The sequence below is a fragment of the Canis lupus genome, chromosome 7 (genome assembly GCF_048164855.1).
Source record: "Canis lupus baileyi chromosome 7, mCanLup2.hap1, whole genome shotgun sequence".
NCBI classification, from domain to species: Eukaryota; Metazoa; Chordata; class Mammalia; order Carnivora; family Canidae; genus Canis; species Canis lupus.
Window position 1 is genome coordinate 54072926 of NC_132844.1, and position 17628 is coordinate 54090553.

At 36.0% G+C, this 17628-nt stretch overlaps 1 protein-coding gene across 1 annotated transcript in view; it reads right to left on the reverse strand.

Annotated features, from left to right (window-relative positions):
* Window positions 1-17628, reverse strand: part of TFAP2D (transcription factor AP-2 delta) — a 55703-nt gene that overhangs the window by 10301 nt on the left and 27774 nt on the right. The window contains exons 5-6 of the mRNA XM_072832695.1: window positions 16578-16719; window positions 10517-10630 (exon numbers count right to left, since the gene is read on the reverse strand). Of these exons, the coding sequence (XP_072688796.1) occupies window positions 10517-10630; window positions 16578-16719 (256 nt within the window). The remainder of the gene's footprint in view (window positions 1-10516; window positions 10631-16577; window positions 16720-17628) is intronic.

Below are 17628 nucleotides of genomic sequence, written 5' to 3' on the forward strand. Positions count from 1 at the left end.
GGCTGTACTCTCCACTCTGGTTTTATGTGGCAGCCAGAAAAATGCCTTCTTCCACTCATGAGAACAGTGGTGAGGGCAGGAGGCTGGGAGATGGCCCCTGGAGAACACCAGCAAAGGATTGTGGGGCTTCTCTGTAAAGCCTTACTTCTTATCAGAGCCATGAGGGTAAGGTGTTTCATCTCTCTGGAGCAGCACAAACCCTGAATATAGGCCATGGACAGAGACCTCACCCCGAGGAAAGTAGCTGGGGTTTATCTTCCTAAAACTTGATGGTATCTATCCTTTGTAGCCTAACTGGCTGTGGATATGGAGGAAAAGAAAAACTGTCTGATCATGCTTATTTTCCACATAGATTATATTGTCCCATTTCCCCAAGTACTTTTAAAATGTAGTTTAATTAAGGTGCATAATTAAGGTATACAGTTCTCTGGTGGTGAGAAATTATTGAAATCTACTCATTAGCAAGGCCTTGACAGCACTCACAAATGTTCTGTGCTTCCTTCAGCTCGTGGTTCTCAATCCCAGATACATATAGAAGTCACCTGGGGAGCTTATTAAAAAAAAAAAAAAAAACCACATGTGGATCCCACTCCAGAGATTCTGGTTTAATTAGTTTGGGATGCTCCAAAACATCAGTATTTTTTAAGCAGTACCTATTCAATTTAAATGCAGCCAGGGAGTTGGGTATGTTCCCTTAGGGCCAAGAAGTAACACCTAACTACCATGTCTGCTATCCTTCCCAGGAAAAAGAGAATTAAGAACTTCAGCATTTCCCCCAGAACTTCTGTAGAACTTTAGTTTCATGGGATGTTAAGAGTAACTGGAAAAAAAAAAAAAAAGTTCTTATGATCACATTTTGGAAACAGGGAGCTGAGCATTTCTTCCATTCAAAAAGGGGTCTGGGAGCTTTTGATATGCTGATGTGTAACTGGCATACTTCAAACAGATTATAATAGGTAGGGTTTCCTAAACCATCAAACACTTGACCATGAGACACTTTCAAGGAGCATCTCATGGGACTAGAGTTCTACAAAACCCAAAAGCTCACTTTGGAGAATTGTATTTATGACTGCCCTGAATCTGTCTACCAGATTGAGATATGTGTTGCCCATTTACCACCCTAAAGTCACATTCCTCCTGTTCTTCTTAGTCACTTACTAAGGTTCCAAAGGGAACTGAGTCCTTGTGATCCATTTTACTTCAGCTCATTAGGAAAGGAGGTTAAGGATATAATTATTGCACATGCATTAAGAAACACCAAAGTCCATCACATTCAAGTCAAGTTTTTGAAGGTAAAGACATTTTTGACATTTGCACCCTATTTTTGCATATAGGAGTAGAGCTTTTAGGAATAAATTAACCATCTCCTTACATTTCTCCCTATCATATATTTTCTATGTAGAATAAGGGAATGGAAATGCTAAGCCTAGGGCTCTTGAGCTTTTTTAGATGAATTTTATTCAATTGTCGACTTTTTTTTTTTAAGGAACTAATTTCTGAAACAAAGAGAAAAAAAGAGATCATATGAAAACATGGCATAAATAATGATTTAACATAGAGCAGTAAATGGAGAATGGGGTAAAATATCATTGGTCTAGAAGAAGACTTGGAGATCATCCAGCTTAACTGTATCAATTTATAGAAGAACATGCAGAGTTCAGACTGGTAAAATGTCTCCTCTAAATCCACACTATAAGCTGGTAACAAGAGGAGAACCGAGTTCAAGTCCCTGGAACCCATCCTGAGTGCTTCCCACAATCCTGTGCCGCCTCCCAGACCATCCCCTAACCCATAACTCGACAAAGATAGAAATTATTTAAATAAAAATTACCAAATTTCGGGCAGCCCCAGTGGCCCAGTGGTTTAGCATCGCCTTCAGCCCAGGGCATGATCCTGGAGACCCACGATCGAGTTCCACGTCAGGCTCCCTGAACGGAGCCTGCTTCTCCCTCTGCCTGTGTCTCTGCCTTTCTCTCTCTCTGTGTCTCTTATGAATAAATAAATAAAATATTTTAAAAAAATTACCAAATTTCTTTACCAACTATGTATGCCCCACATATTCACACATGTTGTTTTTATGGTGCCAGCTATGCAACCTGTTAGAAACAGTTGCCTCTGGTTTCTGTTGTTTGAGTTACTAGTCTCCTATGTGCTGCACCTAAAAATCCATTAAAATATCACCAAGTGACCTTCAAGGAATGCTTTCATATATGTACCTCCTGCAGCATTTGGTTTTGTGCCATGCAACTTGTGAAGTACTATAAATATTGGCAACTGATTTAATTCTCCAATATCTTGCTTAATGTTAAATGAACGTAACTAAATTTAATGTAGATTCATAAAGGAAATTCATCATGGTTCCACTTATCTGCTAAGGGAGTGAAAACTGTTGCCTGTTTTATGTTTAGTCTAATTTTTACTAGTGAAAATTTTGCTTCAAGGGAGACTATTTTTACTCTTATGTAAATAGAAACTCTGTATTTAACTAGTGAATAAAACCTGACCATTTACAGGTATGTTTTTCTATGCACCTGGGAATGGCACTCAGTTTTTGAAGTTTAAATTTTAAAGTTTAATTTCAACCCTAATAAAGGAGCTGAAGTGGGAAATATCGGATTTTTTTCCTTCACAATTCAGGCCCATTATTTTGAATATTCTTAAACAAAATGGTCCTAGAAGTCCTCTTGAATTGGCATAACATCCTGAAGGAAGCTTATAATCTTATTTCTTAAATGCTAAGCCTTGTTGTATAATTTATTTCATGATGTTTTCTTTTGAGATTAGAAATTTAATTGACATTTCTTCCTTTCTCTTCTGACACTCAAGAATGCTTTCACAGGACTAATAAAATTATCCACTGATGATTACCTTCCCTACCACTTTCCCATTCCCCCAAAATGAGAAAAATAAAAACAAAAAACAAAACCTACACACACGTTAGGCTCCTTGGAGAAAACCAAACATGTCACATTCAAGTAGAGACACACATGCGCTCCTGAGTGTGTTGCTGAGCATACAGCACTCCGAAGGTAGTAGTTGAGTTGACTGGAATTCATGTCATATGTGGAACACTAAAGAAAAGGGGGATGACTCGCCCAGCAAGAGAAAACTCAGACACCAGAACTGTCTTTAGAAATTGGGAGGGAAACAGAATTAAACTGACTGTGGAAGGCCCCCAAAGAGTGGGACATTAGGGAGATAGATGTTGCCTCAGTGGAAGGAAGGCATTTCAAATAGCGTTGTTGGAGATAGAAGAGATGTCTAGGCAATAAAAGAGCAGTCTATTATTGAAGAATTTTAAGCCTGGAATGGGTGACAACCTGACAAGGATGCTGGAAAAGAAGATCCAAATGTTGAAGGAAAGTAGGAAATGTAAGGGGCTTTCCAACATTGAGAATCAATGAAGAAGATGTAATCACCAGCAAATGTACAGATATCTGAGAAGTGCCTATACATTTCTTATTTCCAGGAATTATGGGGGGAGTAAGAGGGTCTATTTCTAAAAAGGTTGATGTCAATTCACTTTTTGACTGAAACAGAATTAAGTATATCAATCATTTCACTTCCCTAGCCCATGGTTCAATTAAAACATCATGGCCTTGGGAAAAACCCAGTGGAGAATAAATCCCAGACCTCACAGAGATATTAACATAATCCATTCATTAATATATTTATTGGGTACATACTATGTGCTAGGTACTATGGATAAATAGATAAACGCCTTTCCTAATTATCCTAGGTAATTACCTGCATTGTGCTTAATCCTTTATTACAAACTCTCATATTTTCTTAAGTTTTTTTTTTAAAGATTTTATTTATTTATTCACGATAGACAGAGAGAGAGAGAGAAAGAGAGAGGCAGAGGGAGAAGCAGGCTCCGTGCCAGGAGCCCGACGCGGGACTCGATCCCAGGACTCCAGGATCGCGCCCTGGGCCAAAGGCAGGCGCCAAACCACTGAGCCACCCAGGGATCCCCTTTCTTAAGTTTTTGTAAATAATTTTCCTCCACATTGCAAGTTCCTAAAGTATGGGACAATTTTTTATTCCCAATCTTTGCACCACTGACATTACCACATTAAAATGCAAGAAACAAGAACTGGGATCCCTGGGTGGCGCAGCGGTTTGGTGCCTGCCTTTGGCCCAGGGCGCGATCCTGGAGACCCGGGATCGAATCCCACGTCGGGCTCCCAGTGTATGGAGCCTGCTTCTCCCTCTGCCTATGTCTCTGCCTCTCTCTCTCTGTGTGTGACTATCATAAATAAAAAAAAAGAAAAAGAAAAAACAACAAAAAAACAAGAACATTTCAGGATCCTAAGGTGGAGGCTGAGAAAGAAAACTTCCTCATTTTTCTGATAGGGTGTTTTCCTGCCCCTGAGCATTAAAGATAGTCTAACTCCCTTCTCTTATTTATGTTGTCAGACATACTTTTGCTTTATTTCAGATTCAAGGTGATTATGGGAATGTAAGAGAACAAGAAGGGAAAAGTTGCTAAGATTTCCTGAGATTGCAAAGAGGGGAATTCCTAATATTGCAGAAAATTAAGCACCTGGGTTTCTGTGTGAGCTGAGGCTATCCTGTCTGCGAGGCCCCATGCCACCTTGGTCTAATTGCCACCATTGTTCCTGGGAATTGTATCTGCGGGTCTTCTGCAGATTTCAATCAATTCTGTACCCCTTCCAGTAGGTGTTGTAGTGTCTGCTGTGTCCTCTACACTTTTGATGGTACTCAGTAAATTATAAATATTTTTTTTTTTTTTGTTTATGATAGTCACAGAGAGAGAGAGAGAGAGAGAGAGGCAGAGACACAGGCAGAGGGAGAAGCAGGCTCCATGCACCGGGAGCCCGACGTGGGATTCGATCCCGGGTCTCCAGGATCGCGCCCCGGGCCAAAGGCAGGCGCCAAACCGCTGCGCCACTCAGGGATCCCAGTAAATTATAAATAATGAATAAACCTGACTCCTGTCATTTTGATGGATACAAGCAGCTTTCCAGGTTATGGATTGTGAGAAGGGTCACTGCTATAGTTTCCCGGAGCACACTGCTATGTCAACTACCACAGAAAACTGAAAGTAATTATCTGTGCTTTATGAGGTCATATCATTCCCTAGCTTTACCTGGGCATATTCAATGGGCTGAAAGTAACCCATAGTCCTCAAAGTACCAAATCACACACCCAGTAAGGTGTAATTCAAGTAGTCTGCATTGGGAGGGATATTGTGACCAAGTAAAATAATAGCAAAAGTTGATGTTACTAATTAGAGCATTCTCTATGTCTATTCAATCACATTGTCTCCTTACCTCTCTCCCAGCCAGAACTCAGCAAAAACAGTAGAAAATCAGACTCTGCCAATGTACTGTTTTCAAAGTCAAATGTGTTATGCTTCCTTTCTAACTCATTTTTCTCTTGAGCTTATGCTTCTATCAAAATTAAAGGTACTGCTGTCAGGAAATTATGAAAGAGGCACATTCCATGCTGACATGTTTTTACCCAGATTATTAGCTGAATAATAAATGTAGAATCCTTTTAACACATTAGTATACAAGACAGAACTTTATATAATTCTCAGTGTCACCTTAAAAATGAATTAGAATTGTTTTTCTTCCAAAGTTAAAAAAAAAGCTAATAGTCTAGGAACATACTATGGCTGTGGTTCTTAAGGCTGTCTAACTATCAGGATCAACTTAAGAGTTCTGCAAATAACACAGATGCCCAAGTCCAATGCTAGACTTGACCTATTAAATTAAATCTTTTACAGTGTACTCCTGTCCTGGAGATTTTTAAAAAAGCTCCAAGAGAGATTTTGCTGTGAAACCAGGTTTAAGGGCAACACTTAAAAAGTATAAAGTCTTTTTCAAGGTCAGGCAGGAAGCTGACTTTTACTGTCCTATTAAACTATTCTATTGAGGCTTCTTTTAATAAATACACAGTAAAAGAAAAAAAAAGACATACATTTAAACTCGGTCTACATCAGGAGACTTCAATTTGGGTTTTAATTGGAAATGTCAACCATGTATCTTTTGTTTAAAAGGATATAGTTTAAGACATGCAGAAAAATGAAGTTGGACACTACCTTATCTTCTGTACAAAAAATCAATACAAAATGCATCAAGGACCTAAACATAAAACCTACAACTATAAACTCTTAGAAGAAAACAGGAGGAAAGCTTCATGGCTTTGGATTTGGCAAGGATTTCGTGCATATGACACCAAAAGCATAGGAACAAAAGTTAAAAAAAAAAAAAAAGGCAAGTTGAACAACATCAAAATTTCTGAACAACAACAACAAAAAGTTAAAAAAAAGGCAAGTTGAACAAAATAAAAATAAAACTCAACCACAAAAAAGTAAATAACCAGATTAAAAATGGGTAAAGGACTTGAATAGACTTTCTCCAAAAATTACATAGAAGCAGTCAACAGGTTTATGCAAATATGCTTCACATCATTCATCACTAGGGAAATACAAATCAAAACCACAATGAGATATCACCTCATACCCATTAGAATAGCTGCTATCAAAGACAAAAACAGAAGCAGTAAAAAGTGTTAGCATAGATGTGAGGGAATTAAAACCCTGTGTACTGTTGTTGGTGGGAATGTAAATGGTGCAGCCGCTATGAAAAACAATTAACATATTTATTGGTTATATACCATGTGCCAAGTACTGTAAGATAGAAAGATGAAAGCATTTCCTAGTTACCCCAGGAAATTACCTCTACTCTGCTTAATCCTCTATTATAAAAATCTCTTTCATATGTTATAAGTCTATGACAATTTCTCAAAAAATTAAAAAGAATCACTCTATAATATAGTAATTCTACTTCTGGGTATATATCCAAGAGAATTGAAAGCAAGATCTCAAAGAGATATTTGCATACCCATTTTCATAGCAGTACTATTCACAACAGCCAAGAGGTAGAGGTAACCCAAATATCCATTAATGAATGAATAGATAAGCAAATGTGGCATATATATACAATGAAATATTATTCAGTTTTTAAAAGGAAGGAAATTATGACATATGCTACAACACAGATGAACTTTGAGAACATTATACTAAGTGAAACAAGCTAGTCACAAAAAAGACATGCTGTATGATTCCACTTCTTTGAGGCATCTCGAGTAGTCAAAATCATAAAGACAGAAAGTAGAATAGTAGCTGCCATGGGTTAGGGGGAGGGGGAGAAGGGGAAAAAGGGGAGTTGTTTAAAGATTATAGAGTTTCAGATTTGCAAAATGAAAATGTCTGGGAGATTTACTTAATGCTGCTAAACTGTACATTTAAAATGGTTAAGAAAAAAAATGGTTAAGATGGTAAATTTTACATTTAAGTGCTTTTTATCACAATAATAGGAGATCACAATAGGAAGTTTGCTATAAAGTGAATTTAAGTGATTTCTTTTTTTTAAAACATTTTTATTTATTTATTCATGAGACACACACACACACACACACACACACACACACACAGAAGCACAGAGGCAGAGAGAGAAGCAGGCTCCATTCAGGGAGCCCAATGTGGGACTCGATCCTGGGTCTCCAGGATCACGCCCTGGACTGAAGGCGGCGCTAAACCACTGAGCCACCTGGGCTGCCCTAAGTTAAGTGATTTCTAATATCCTACTATCTTCTATTATGAAATTAGAACAACTCATCAAAATAAGTAATCTGGAATATAGTTAAAGCAAAGTAAAAAATCTGGAAAATATTAAAAAGGCATAACAAATAGGAAATCATAACTTTCTGATGTCAAAGTACTTAATACATAACATTTATAACAATAATATATTACATTTATGCACATATATTACTATATAAATAATGATACCAAAATCATATAGGTGATACTTTTAAACATAGATATACCATGTAGTGTTAAATTGTTTTAAGGTATAGTTGTGTATTTCAAATTGTTGTGATTGAGGACCTGCAGCCATACATAATCTTGAGAGTTTTACACCTAAAATATGATCACTTTTTTTCATTGAGGATGGGGGGAGTAATTTTCAATATATTTAGCTCTTCTCTGGGCAATACCAAACTAGCTTATTACCTACCATATTCTGCATGGTGGGGAGGTAAATAAGAGCAAATAAAGCCCAGGAAGGAAACATTCAGCTCAAGTTTAGAAGTGAAAGTTTTCTCTGAGGAGTTCTGTGGCATTAATTTGGCAACTAACTAAAGCATCAACAAATTAACAGATTGTGCCTATGCTGAGCAAACAAACAGTTTGCCTATTTATTTCATACTGTCACTAATATTCAGTTTACACATTGATGCTGTATTTTGTTTTGATCCTGAAAAAAGGGAAAGCTCACTGATGAAGGCTGTGGCACCTGTAAATGGAAATAACCTGGTAGCTATGATATAAAACCTGAATTCTCTATGTTTTACGGTAAATTCTTCCTTAGAGTATATTTGTAACTTAACAAACTTCCTTAAATCAAGATTTGAATTTATATACAAATTATTAAGTCCTGAATTAAGACATCTATAAAAATTATATTTTTAGTGTGTATACAAAAATACAAAAAATATTTGTACAGATATGACAGTGGAGCAAACCATACCTTCTAAACATGAATTGGTGGTGGGGTTAACAATCATTCACTGAAGCCTTACTTTATATTCATTATCTCATTTTATTTTTCATTTATTTACTTACTTAATGTAATCTCTCTTTTTTTTAAAGATTTTATTTATTTATTCATGAGAAGAACAGAGAAAGAGAGGCAGAGACACAGGCAGAGGGAGAAGCAGGCTCCATTGCAGGGAGCTTGATGTGGGACTCGATCCCGGGTCTCCAGGATCACACCGTGGGCCGAAGGCAGGCGCTAAACCACTGAGCCACCCTGGCTGCCCTTATTTAATGTAATCTCTATGCCCAATGTGGGGCTTGAACTCAAGACCCCAAGATCAAGAGTCACATGCTCTTGGGACGCCTGGGTGGCTCAGTGGTTGAGTGTCTGCCTTCGGCTAGGGGCATGATCCTGGAGTCCTGGGATTGAGTCCTGCATCAGGCTTCCTGCAGGGAGCCTGCTTCTCCCTCTGTCTGTGTCTCTGCCTCTCTCTCTTTCTATTTCTCATGAATAAATTTAAAAAAAAAGGGGGGGGGTCATATGCTCTACTGACTGAGCCAGCCTGGCACACTTATACTCATTATCTCATTTTAGCTCACTACCACCATATAATGGAAGAGTTCTTATTCCTTTTAAAGCTAGGGAAATCAAAGGTTGGAAAGAATGCATGTTACCCCAAGACAACTCAGCTCACATGTATGAGGGTCTGGATTTGAAGATGGTTTTACTGGCTCCAAAGCCTTTTCCTCTTAACTTCTGGGCATTGTAATTTCTACCAGTTTTATTCCATTCACTTTCACTAACCCAATTGAGTGGGAGGAGAAAAGTTCTGTGAGATATATTTTTGGTACATCTGGTACATTTTTAGAAGTTAAACCTCAAGTTTAGTCTTCTAAGATGGATCTATTACATCTTGAAGAGCCTTGTGGCATATGCAAAATAAAATACTCTATTTAAAAGTCTCTGATGTTGCAGATAAAATTCCAACTCATTTAAATATCCATTATTTTATATAATGGAGTATCCTCCTCAACAGCATTGTAATCAGTGAGAGGTACTAAAAACATTAAAAAATGTAATGTGCAATAGTCTTTGTTTAGCATTGTTTATGTTTGTTTGCTTTGTTTAAATTTAAGTAGGCTCTATAGCCAGTGTGGACCACAATGCAGGGCTTGAACTCAAAACCCTGATGAGATCAAGACCTGAGCCACTCAGGGACCCCTGCTTAACACTGCTTTTTAAACTAAATGATGATAATTAAAAGAGGATAAAATATTTTTTACACTGATGAGAAATATCATATAAGGCATTAGAATTTTAGAGCTTTAAAACTGGAAATTACTTGAGTAATTATCTTGTTCCTTTCAATGTTACATCTAGGGCATAAATTAACTAGAAAAAAATTCTATTACTTTTCAAAGCTTCTCAGAAAATAAAATTTTAAGTATGCTTTCACTAACACATTCTAGGAGCTTTAAAATATACTTGTGTGGTCTAATTTAAGAACCATTTTCAGTTTCCAGTTGGGCAGAAATTATTAACATATCCCTGTAAAATCAGTGTGTAATATCCCATTAATTTGTGTCATGTCATCGGTTCATTCAACAATGTGCCTCACCAAGATAAAGAAGTATTTAAATGATTTCAGAATCCTGATTCAAAAGTGCCATTACTTGAAATAATAGTGTTCACTATCAAAGTCACAATTTCCTGAAAATTGCACAAAGATACCAAATTTTCTGATCTAAAATGCTCCCTGCATTATTTTTATAATTTGATCTTAGGTGTTTGCAGTTTCAAAAGATTTAGTCAGTCACTATCTGAATATAGAAGCGATATCGCTAAACGTAACTGCAATAGGAATACAAAAATGTCTGGGTTGATAAAGATGGTTTAAGAATTTAAAAGAGAGTCTGAGGGAATTGGAAAACCAGTCTTACCTGAAATGTGTTAAGTGTCTCTGGATGTCAAGGTCTAGAATTGGAGTGGGTCTGGAAGATCCCAGTGGTGATCTATCTTGGCTCAACAGGTCTTGGAATTCTTTACAAATTTGTCTAAAATGAAAGATTCATCATTGAAGTTGAACTCTTAACACAGGGCTTTAATTTCATCCCATGATATTTACCAAAGGTTTGTTTTGTCATTTAAAAGAGGAATAGATGGGTAGATAAATAAAATAAGAGGACTAGATAAACTTTCATAAGGCAACCTCCAAAGTTCCATCTACAAAATACAGATGAAGTTCACAATGGCATCTTTGCTCGCAAGCACTATAGGATGGCTGTAATACTTTTGAAGTGATTAACATCCCATGAGCACTGACAAAACCAATGATCATTTTTAAGGTGAATATTCATAAATTAACCTCAGCATAAGAAAAGATCTATATGAAAGGATCACACTTAATCATTGCTTTTTAAAAAATTAAAATATGATTTTTGGAGGGGATATCACATTTATAAAAAGTTTAAATCAAGTTACAGACTTCTTTCAGAGCCATGACTCAAGTAGACTTTGGAAAATCCTGCTTATCAGCATTTCATTATAATTTAGACTCTTGTGAACTGAATTTTAATATTTAAAGTACATAATCAGCACCGCCTTCAGCCCAGGGCATGATCCTGGAGTCCCGGAATTGAGTCCCAATCAGGCTCCCTGCATGGGGCCTGCTTCTCCCTCTGCCTGTGTCTCTGCCTCTCTCTCTCTCTCTCTCTGTGTTTCTCATGATAAATAAATAAAAGCTTTTTTAAAAAATACACAATCATTTATCACAGTTCAGCCCCTTAGCCTCACAAAATGTGATTGTTATGTCCCATATAATATGGTTACTTGCAGAAGGTACTCTAAAGAGTATTTTTCTGCTGGTTTTCTTATATTAAATAATTGTGATTTCTGGTCAGTTTTAATTACCACATTACTGTATAGTTTGAAAAGCAGTAAAGCCTTTGTGATATATAGTCTAAATGATATAATTCTAAAGAAGCAAAGCCTATGAAGAAAATAATTTTTGTTTGAAAACAACAATGAAACACTAGATTAATACAGTAATTAAAGAATGAAGTAAAAGACAGGTAAGGAATTGCTCAAAAGAATACATCATCTACCATGAGGTTGCTCCATATTCAAGGGATAATGTGATAGTGATTAGGTTTTTTTTGGCCTGGATTTACAATAGATAGTAGTCATAAAAATCTAATCATTAGCCCCGCCTGTAATTATCAATGTAGCCAAAGACAAGTACAAAAGAGTCAAATTATTCCAAGTGAATGTCACTTCATGAACCCAGCCACTAAGTACTCTCCAAAGCATTTGTGTGATTAACAAATAATTATCAAAAAAAAATAAAAAAAATAAAAAAACAAACAAACAAATAATTACCAAAAAGTGACAAAATATCTTGAAGCACAAATAATTTATCACTGAGTTAAAGTCAGTGGAGTTTTACTATTAGGTGCCTAAAATTTCTTCTGAAGATCATTTGTGATTTTTTTTTTTTTTAGCAATAATCCTCAGGTTTATCGCCAGTGTTACTTTCATATTGTGTGATTTCATAGAATTTGTCTTTTTCATTGTGAACACAATTGGGAGTAAAAGTGGGTCATTAGGAGAGAAAAAACTAACCCCCCCCCAAAAAAAAACCTCCGCAAGAGATAGCCCTGACCTGCTCTAAATCAAACAGGATTCTCTATATATTCTAGCTAATGTTTTAGTTGAGTCTCTGAGATATAGCATCTAAATGCATGCTTTTAAACAATTACATGTGTATATTTTCATTGAGAAAATTTGATCTTAATTTGTCACTTTTTCTGTTCTGAGTTAGGCTTAGTTGACTGACTTTCAGGTGTATTGACTATGTTTCAATAGATGAATAGAAATTTGAACTAATTATTTGATGCCAGTTGGTGGCATCTAATGATGTCATTTGGTAGGACATCATTATCTGTTATTCTTTATGTTTTTAATAGAGTTAGATATACTGTTATCTTTACTTTTTTGGGAAATTTCTAAATAAATTTTAAATCCAGACTCATGCTAATCATTTTTTAGACTGGTGACATAAATTACTATGTGGTAGACCATCAATATAATCTATTATTACAGAAAAAATATCGGAGCTATTTAAAGATGAATCTTTTAATATATCAGATTAAAATATATTTAAAAATTCAAATAAAGGTTCAAACATTGCTTACTTCTCGTAGTATGACAGAGGAGTGATTTGGATAATTGAATAAATTAATTTATAAGCTGGTAAATAAACTTCCTTACTGCATAAACATTACAGCAGGTTATAATAAACTTAAAGCTGATGAAGAAATGAGGAAAAGGCAAAGTGTGGAAATATTTAACTCATGCTAAGCAATTTAGCTACACCACACAGGAAGCTGTACCAGGAAAAGTTCCAGAATTCTTAACCTCTGCTATTTGATTCTGCTGCTCTTAACTCACTGACTTAGGACAGCTTCTCGACTTAAAAACAGATGACAATTTTGTAGACTCCCCTTAGGCGATTATGATCATCATCTCATTATGACAGTTACGGAGTTATTATTTTTATGACTAGTTTCATCCTTATTTAAAATTTTATTTATAAAGCCACAATAAGAAATACTCATTTCTCAAAACAAAATGTCACATTATGAATTATGTAACACAAGATGATCTTCAGTGAATCATAAATTCTAACTTTATCACTTACGTCATTGTCCTTAAGGACATAATTTTTAAGCTGATGTCTGAATTTCAGGTTTTGTGTTTCTCCTTTTGACAATTATTGTCATGATAACAATTAAAACTTGTTTACAACTCTGCTTTACCCTAATACAGATCAAATATTAAGCATATTTAGTTCTAAATTCAATGAAGAAGTTTAAATGTGTTTTCCATGAATCAAATGTTTTGTCTAGTACATTTTCAGAATTCAAAAATGGTCTAATTCAGTTTCTGTCCCTCCCATGTAATTGTTTAATTACACCAAGATATTTGGTTAATCAACAAAACACAAGAAAGTAGGAAGAATTAGGAGGCTAGACCCTTAGTCAATGGGCCTTTCGTTTAATTATATAATTGGCAACATAACTAAATACAATTGAATCTGTTATTCATAGAGGTAAAAAAGAAACATGTAAATCAATCCAACAATGGAAGTCAGTTATTGGCTCTCTCATCCAAAGGTTATGAATTTCATATGTATTTTTGATGCAATTGTCACAGTCTTGTGAACAAAGGTGAACTAACTAGAAATGTAATGTGTATCCATGTAAGCTAATTTCAACGTTGAGCATTTTAATTAAAAATATCTGATGTTTTGCTATTAGAAAATTAGAAACTGTTCAGAACACATGTTAGATCCGTTCATATGTTGCGGGAAAGGCATGCTATTCCTACACATCCCCAGTTATATTGATGACTACTTGTCTTGTATATACTTATTATGACTACATAGTCTTTCATTCTTGTCTCACATTGTTTAATAAGAAGATGGGATGGATATAAGCAACCAAAAAGATAAAAAAAATTATACAGGCTGTCTTCTAATTTCTAGATGCTTTGACCTCTTTACCCTTCTACAAAATAAGGTAATTGGAATCAGTGAACTCAATTCTTGATTATTTAATAGTTTGCAAATGTCCAGCTATGGGCAGAGGGATCAAAGAAAAGTACATGTTCTTGTAATATTTTATGAAACCGAAGTCCCAAATATCATCTAAAAATAGACATTATTTGGATCCTAGGTAGAAGGAAAATACTACTCCTGAGTTGAATCCACTACTCTAAAATAGACATCTCAGCATAACTTTGACAAATATGGAAGTACTTCTCTTAATCCCCTCAAGTTCTGCTAACATTGGACTTCTATGAAAACAAAATTTCCACATCAGTTTGAATGCACAGACATTTAAACAGAGTTATGGGAACTCTCAAGAAAATGGGTATTTGTGTTCCGAAGGTTCGAATGTTAGTGGTGGCATTGCTGTGGGGTAGAGGTAAGCAGCTATGGAACCCTTCTCAGGAAAGGATGATAAGAAGAAGGATTTCTCTGGGTTAGGGAGTGAAAGTTTTAGAATATGCACAATGAAACTACGAACAACTAATTTTGAGATAGAAAATATAAAGGTGTTTTCTCTCGGATAATTTGTATCTGGGGATAACAGTGTCATTCAGGTGTCATGTGGGTACACATATTGGCAAAATCTATATACTCCTGCCAGCTAGAAGGAAACTATGTTTTGGGAACAGCTGGAGGATACTACCTAACTTCTAGCATTGTATCTTTCTCTGGATCTGTATAATATGTCTTTTTACTTCTTCCAAGATTATATTAAGGATTCAGACTGGCTATCTGTACTTTCGGTTCTTCCTGGAGAAACTGAAATATTACTAATGAAAACCTCTCTGGGTCTTCCCTTGGAAGAGGGCATGAGTTGAAGCAAAACAGAAGTTAAGATTCCCCCAGGAGATAAGCCACACAAAACATCCAGTTTCAGCTCTTTCTGCTAGCACGTTTGCAGGAACTTGCACAGAATAAGACCTATCTCAAAATCTTAAGTCCACATTTTATACCTGCCTTCTAATTTTTTTCTCTAGCTGTCTTCATTTTTCTTTGTCTTCTGTTCCTTCTCCCTTTATTTCCTTGTTTTACTCTTTGTCTCTTTTTGCCACCACCTTTTGTTTTCCTTCTCTTTTGGGCAAGATGAATCATCTAAGTTACTCTCACTCTCAGAAGAGAAATACACAAATATGTCCTAAACCCAAACAGTGCCAGCCACAAGTAGCACAGATCCCAAATAAAGGATTTAATACCTTGGGCAAGCCTCTTGGGTGGCAGGTATTCCATTTAAACTCTTAAACTTGTAAAATCAAGCAAACAAAAAAAACCTATGTGACATTAAAAGTTGGTAGAAGAAATACTGCATTTTTTAATGCATTGAGACCATTTAAATTTTAGCCAACATGTGAAGTCATTTTCTATCAGTTTCTAAGAAACAATGACTTTAACACTATCTACTTTATTCTGTTATTCTGTCTAAAAGTTTTCTCCAAATAAGAAACTAATTTAGAAATGATAAGTTAACCCACCTGGGACTATGAGTTCTAAAATCTGAACATACAGTTCGGAAATTAGGTAAGATTATTAATAGTCCATTATGTAGCATAGCTTTTTTTAATAAAGAAAAGAGAGTATGAATTAGTTACAGCCTGAAAGATTTTTCTCTAAAACTTTGACCATGACTTACAGCCATATTTACCGTTTTGTTGGGTTTTCACACAATAAATAGTAGTTCTTCCATTCCCTATCAAAGAACTTCCAAGTTTGAGGAAACATGAACTCAACTTACCCAAGCTTCCCCATTACTATGTCATCTCTGTCATTATTTTAATTCACATTTTTGTTGCACTTTGGACTGTTTACACTTTTCAGAAGCTTTCTCATATATGATACCTTTTCTTTTCAACAGTATCACCACTGCAGGTGGAGCAGGATAGGGATCATTTGTTTAATTATACATCAGAAAAAATGGGGGCGCTGATGGCAATCCTTGGGCACAGAGGTCTCCATGTTATGCCTCACACATCTGGGTCCTCTTTGTCATATTCTCCAAATATTCATAGTATATTCATTTGAGATCTTCACCCTCATGTATTAAGGTGCACTGAGTGGTTTAGACCAAATCATATAGCAGCTAATGACACATTTGCCTGGAATCTACATTTCCTAAACATACTTTTCTCTTAAGAATTCCTGCATATTCTGGAGAGTTTTCCAAAAACCATTATCAGTGTCAAAGATGGACCCATCACTAAACAAAGGCAGTTTGTAAATCTTGCTATGGGTGCAAGGCTGGGGGTGGTGGGATGTCCATGTGTAATACATCTAACTGCTGAAGTGTGAGAACCCCTGCTTTATAGAACTGGTACCTTCTAGACTGTTTCCCTCACTCAAAAAAAAAAAAAGGAAAAACTGAGAGAAGGCATATAGAGACTTCCCATTCTGCTTACTTGGTCGCTAGGATCATCTTTTTTCTTGCTGTCTGTTCTTTCTGTTCCATATGTTGTCTGGCAAGATGTTCTCCTACAGCTTTGGCTGGAAACTCTGTTTCACAAGTGTAGCCAAAATCCCGAGCCAAGTGTAAAGCTTCCCCTGTTGGCAGACAATAAAAGTCAGTTTTTCACAAATGTCTAAACTCAGTAAGAGTAACACTTTATGTTTTCCTCCAGCCTCATTCCTCCTTGTGGTCAGATGGATTATTTTTCCTATTTATTCTAAATAATCCCAGGGAAAGGACTTTTGGGGTAGGGTATGGTGTAGGAAGAGGACAAACAGAAACAGGGAAGCTACTTAGCAAGCGGAGGTTTGTGAAAGGCTGATGGGGAAAACAGGAAGGTTCTAGGAGTTTTGACTTCCCTAGAGTCTCTGACCATTATACCAGTTTGGCTTCTCAAATCCTACACATTAATGTCTTAGGGAGAAAGCTCCACGAGCTTGCCATTCTGTTGTTGTTCAATGTTAGTGCATCTGAAATATTCAGATATCTTTCCCATGAGATCTATCAAAATACTGACAAAGGGTCCAAGTAACTTTTCAAAGAACCTGGAACACCTTGGAAAGGGGAGATAAATGAATTTTATCAGTTTTGTACCATTATATTGCCAAGGACACTATATTGTGTGATTATAGTACCAGCATTGTCTGGCTTTCTGGCAGGCTTCAGTACCTTTCAGCACACTGCACAATGCTTCTTATGTACATTATTAAAAACAGAATGCTTTTTAAGGATAATAATATCATAAATAACTTTTGGTCTTTCACAAAAATCTTAAACCTGAGTAAATTTGTAAGAAAAAAGGTAAAAATGGCCTATCGGCAAAGTAAGGTTTGGCAATGTATTTCAAACTCGAAAACAACAGTGATTTTAAAGCTCAACCCAAATTTCACCTGAGTATCAAAACTTAAAAAAAAAAAAAAAGCAAGCTTTCACCGCACATATACTGAGCACCTCCTTTGTTCAAGGTGCCGTGCTATGTAGGAGTGATGAAGGATATAAAAGGG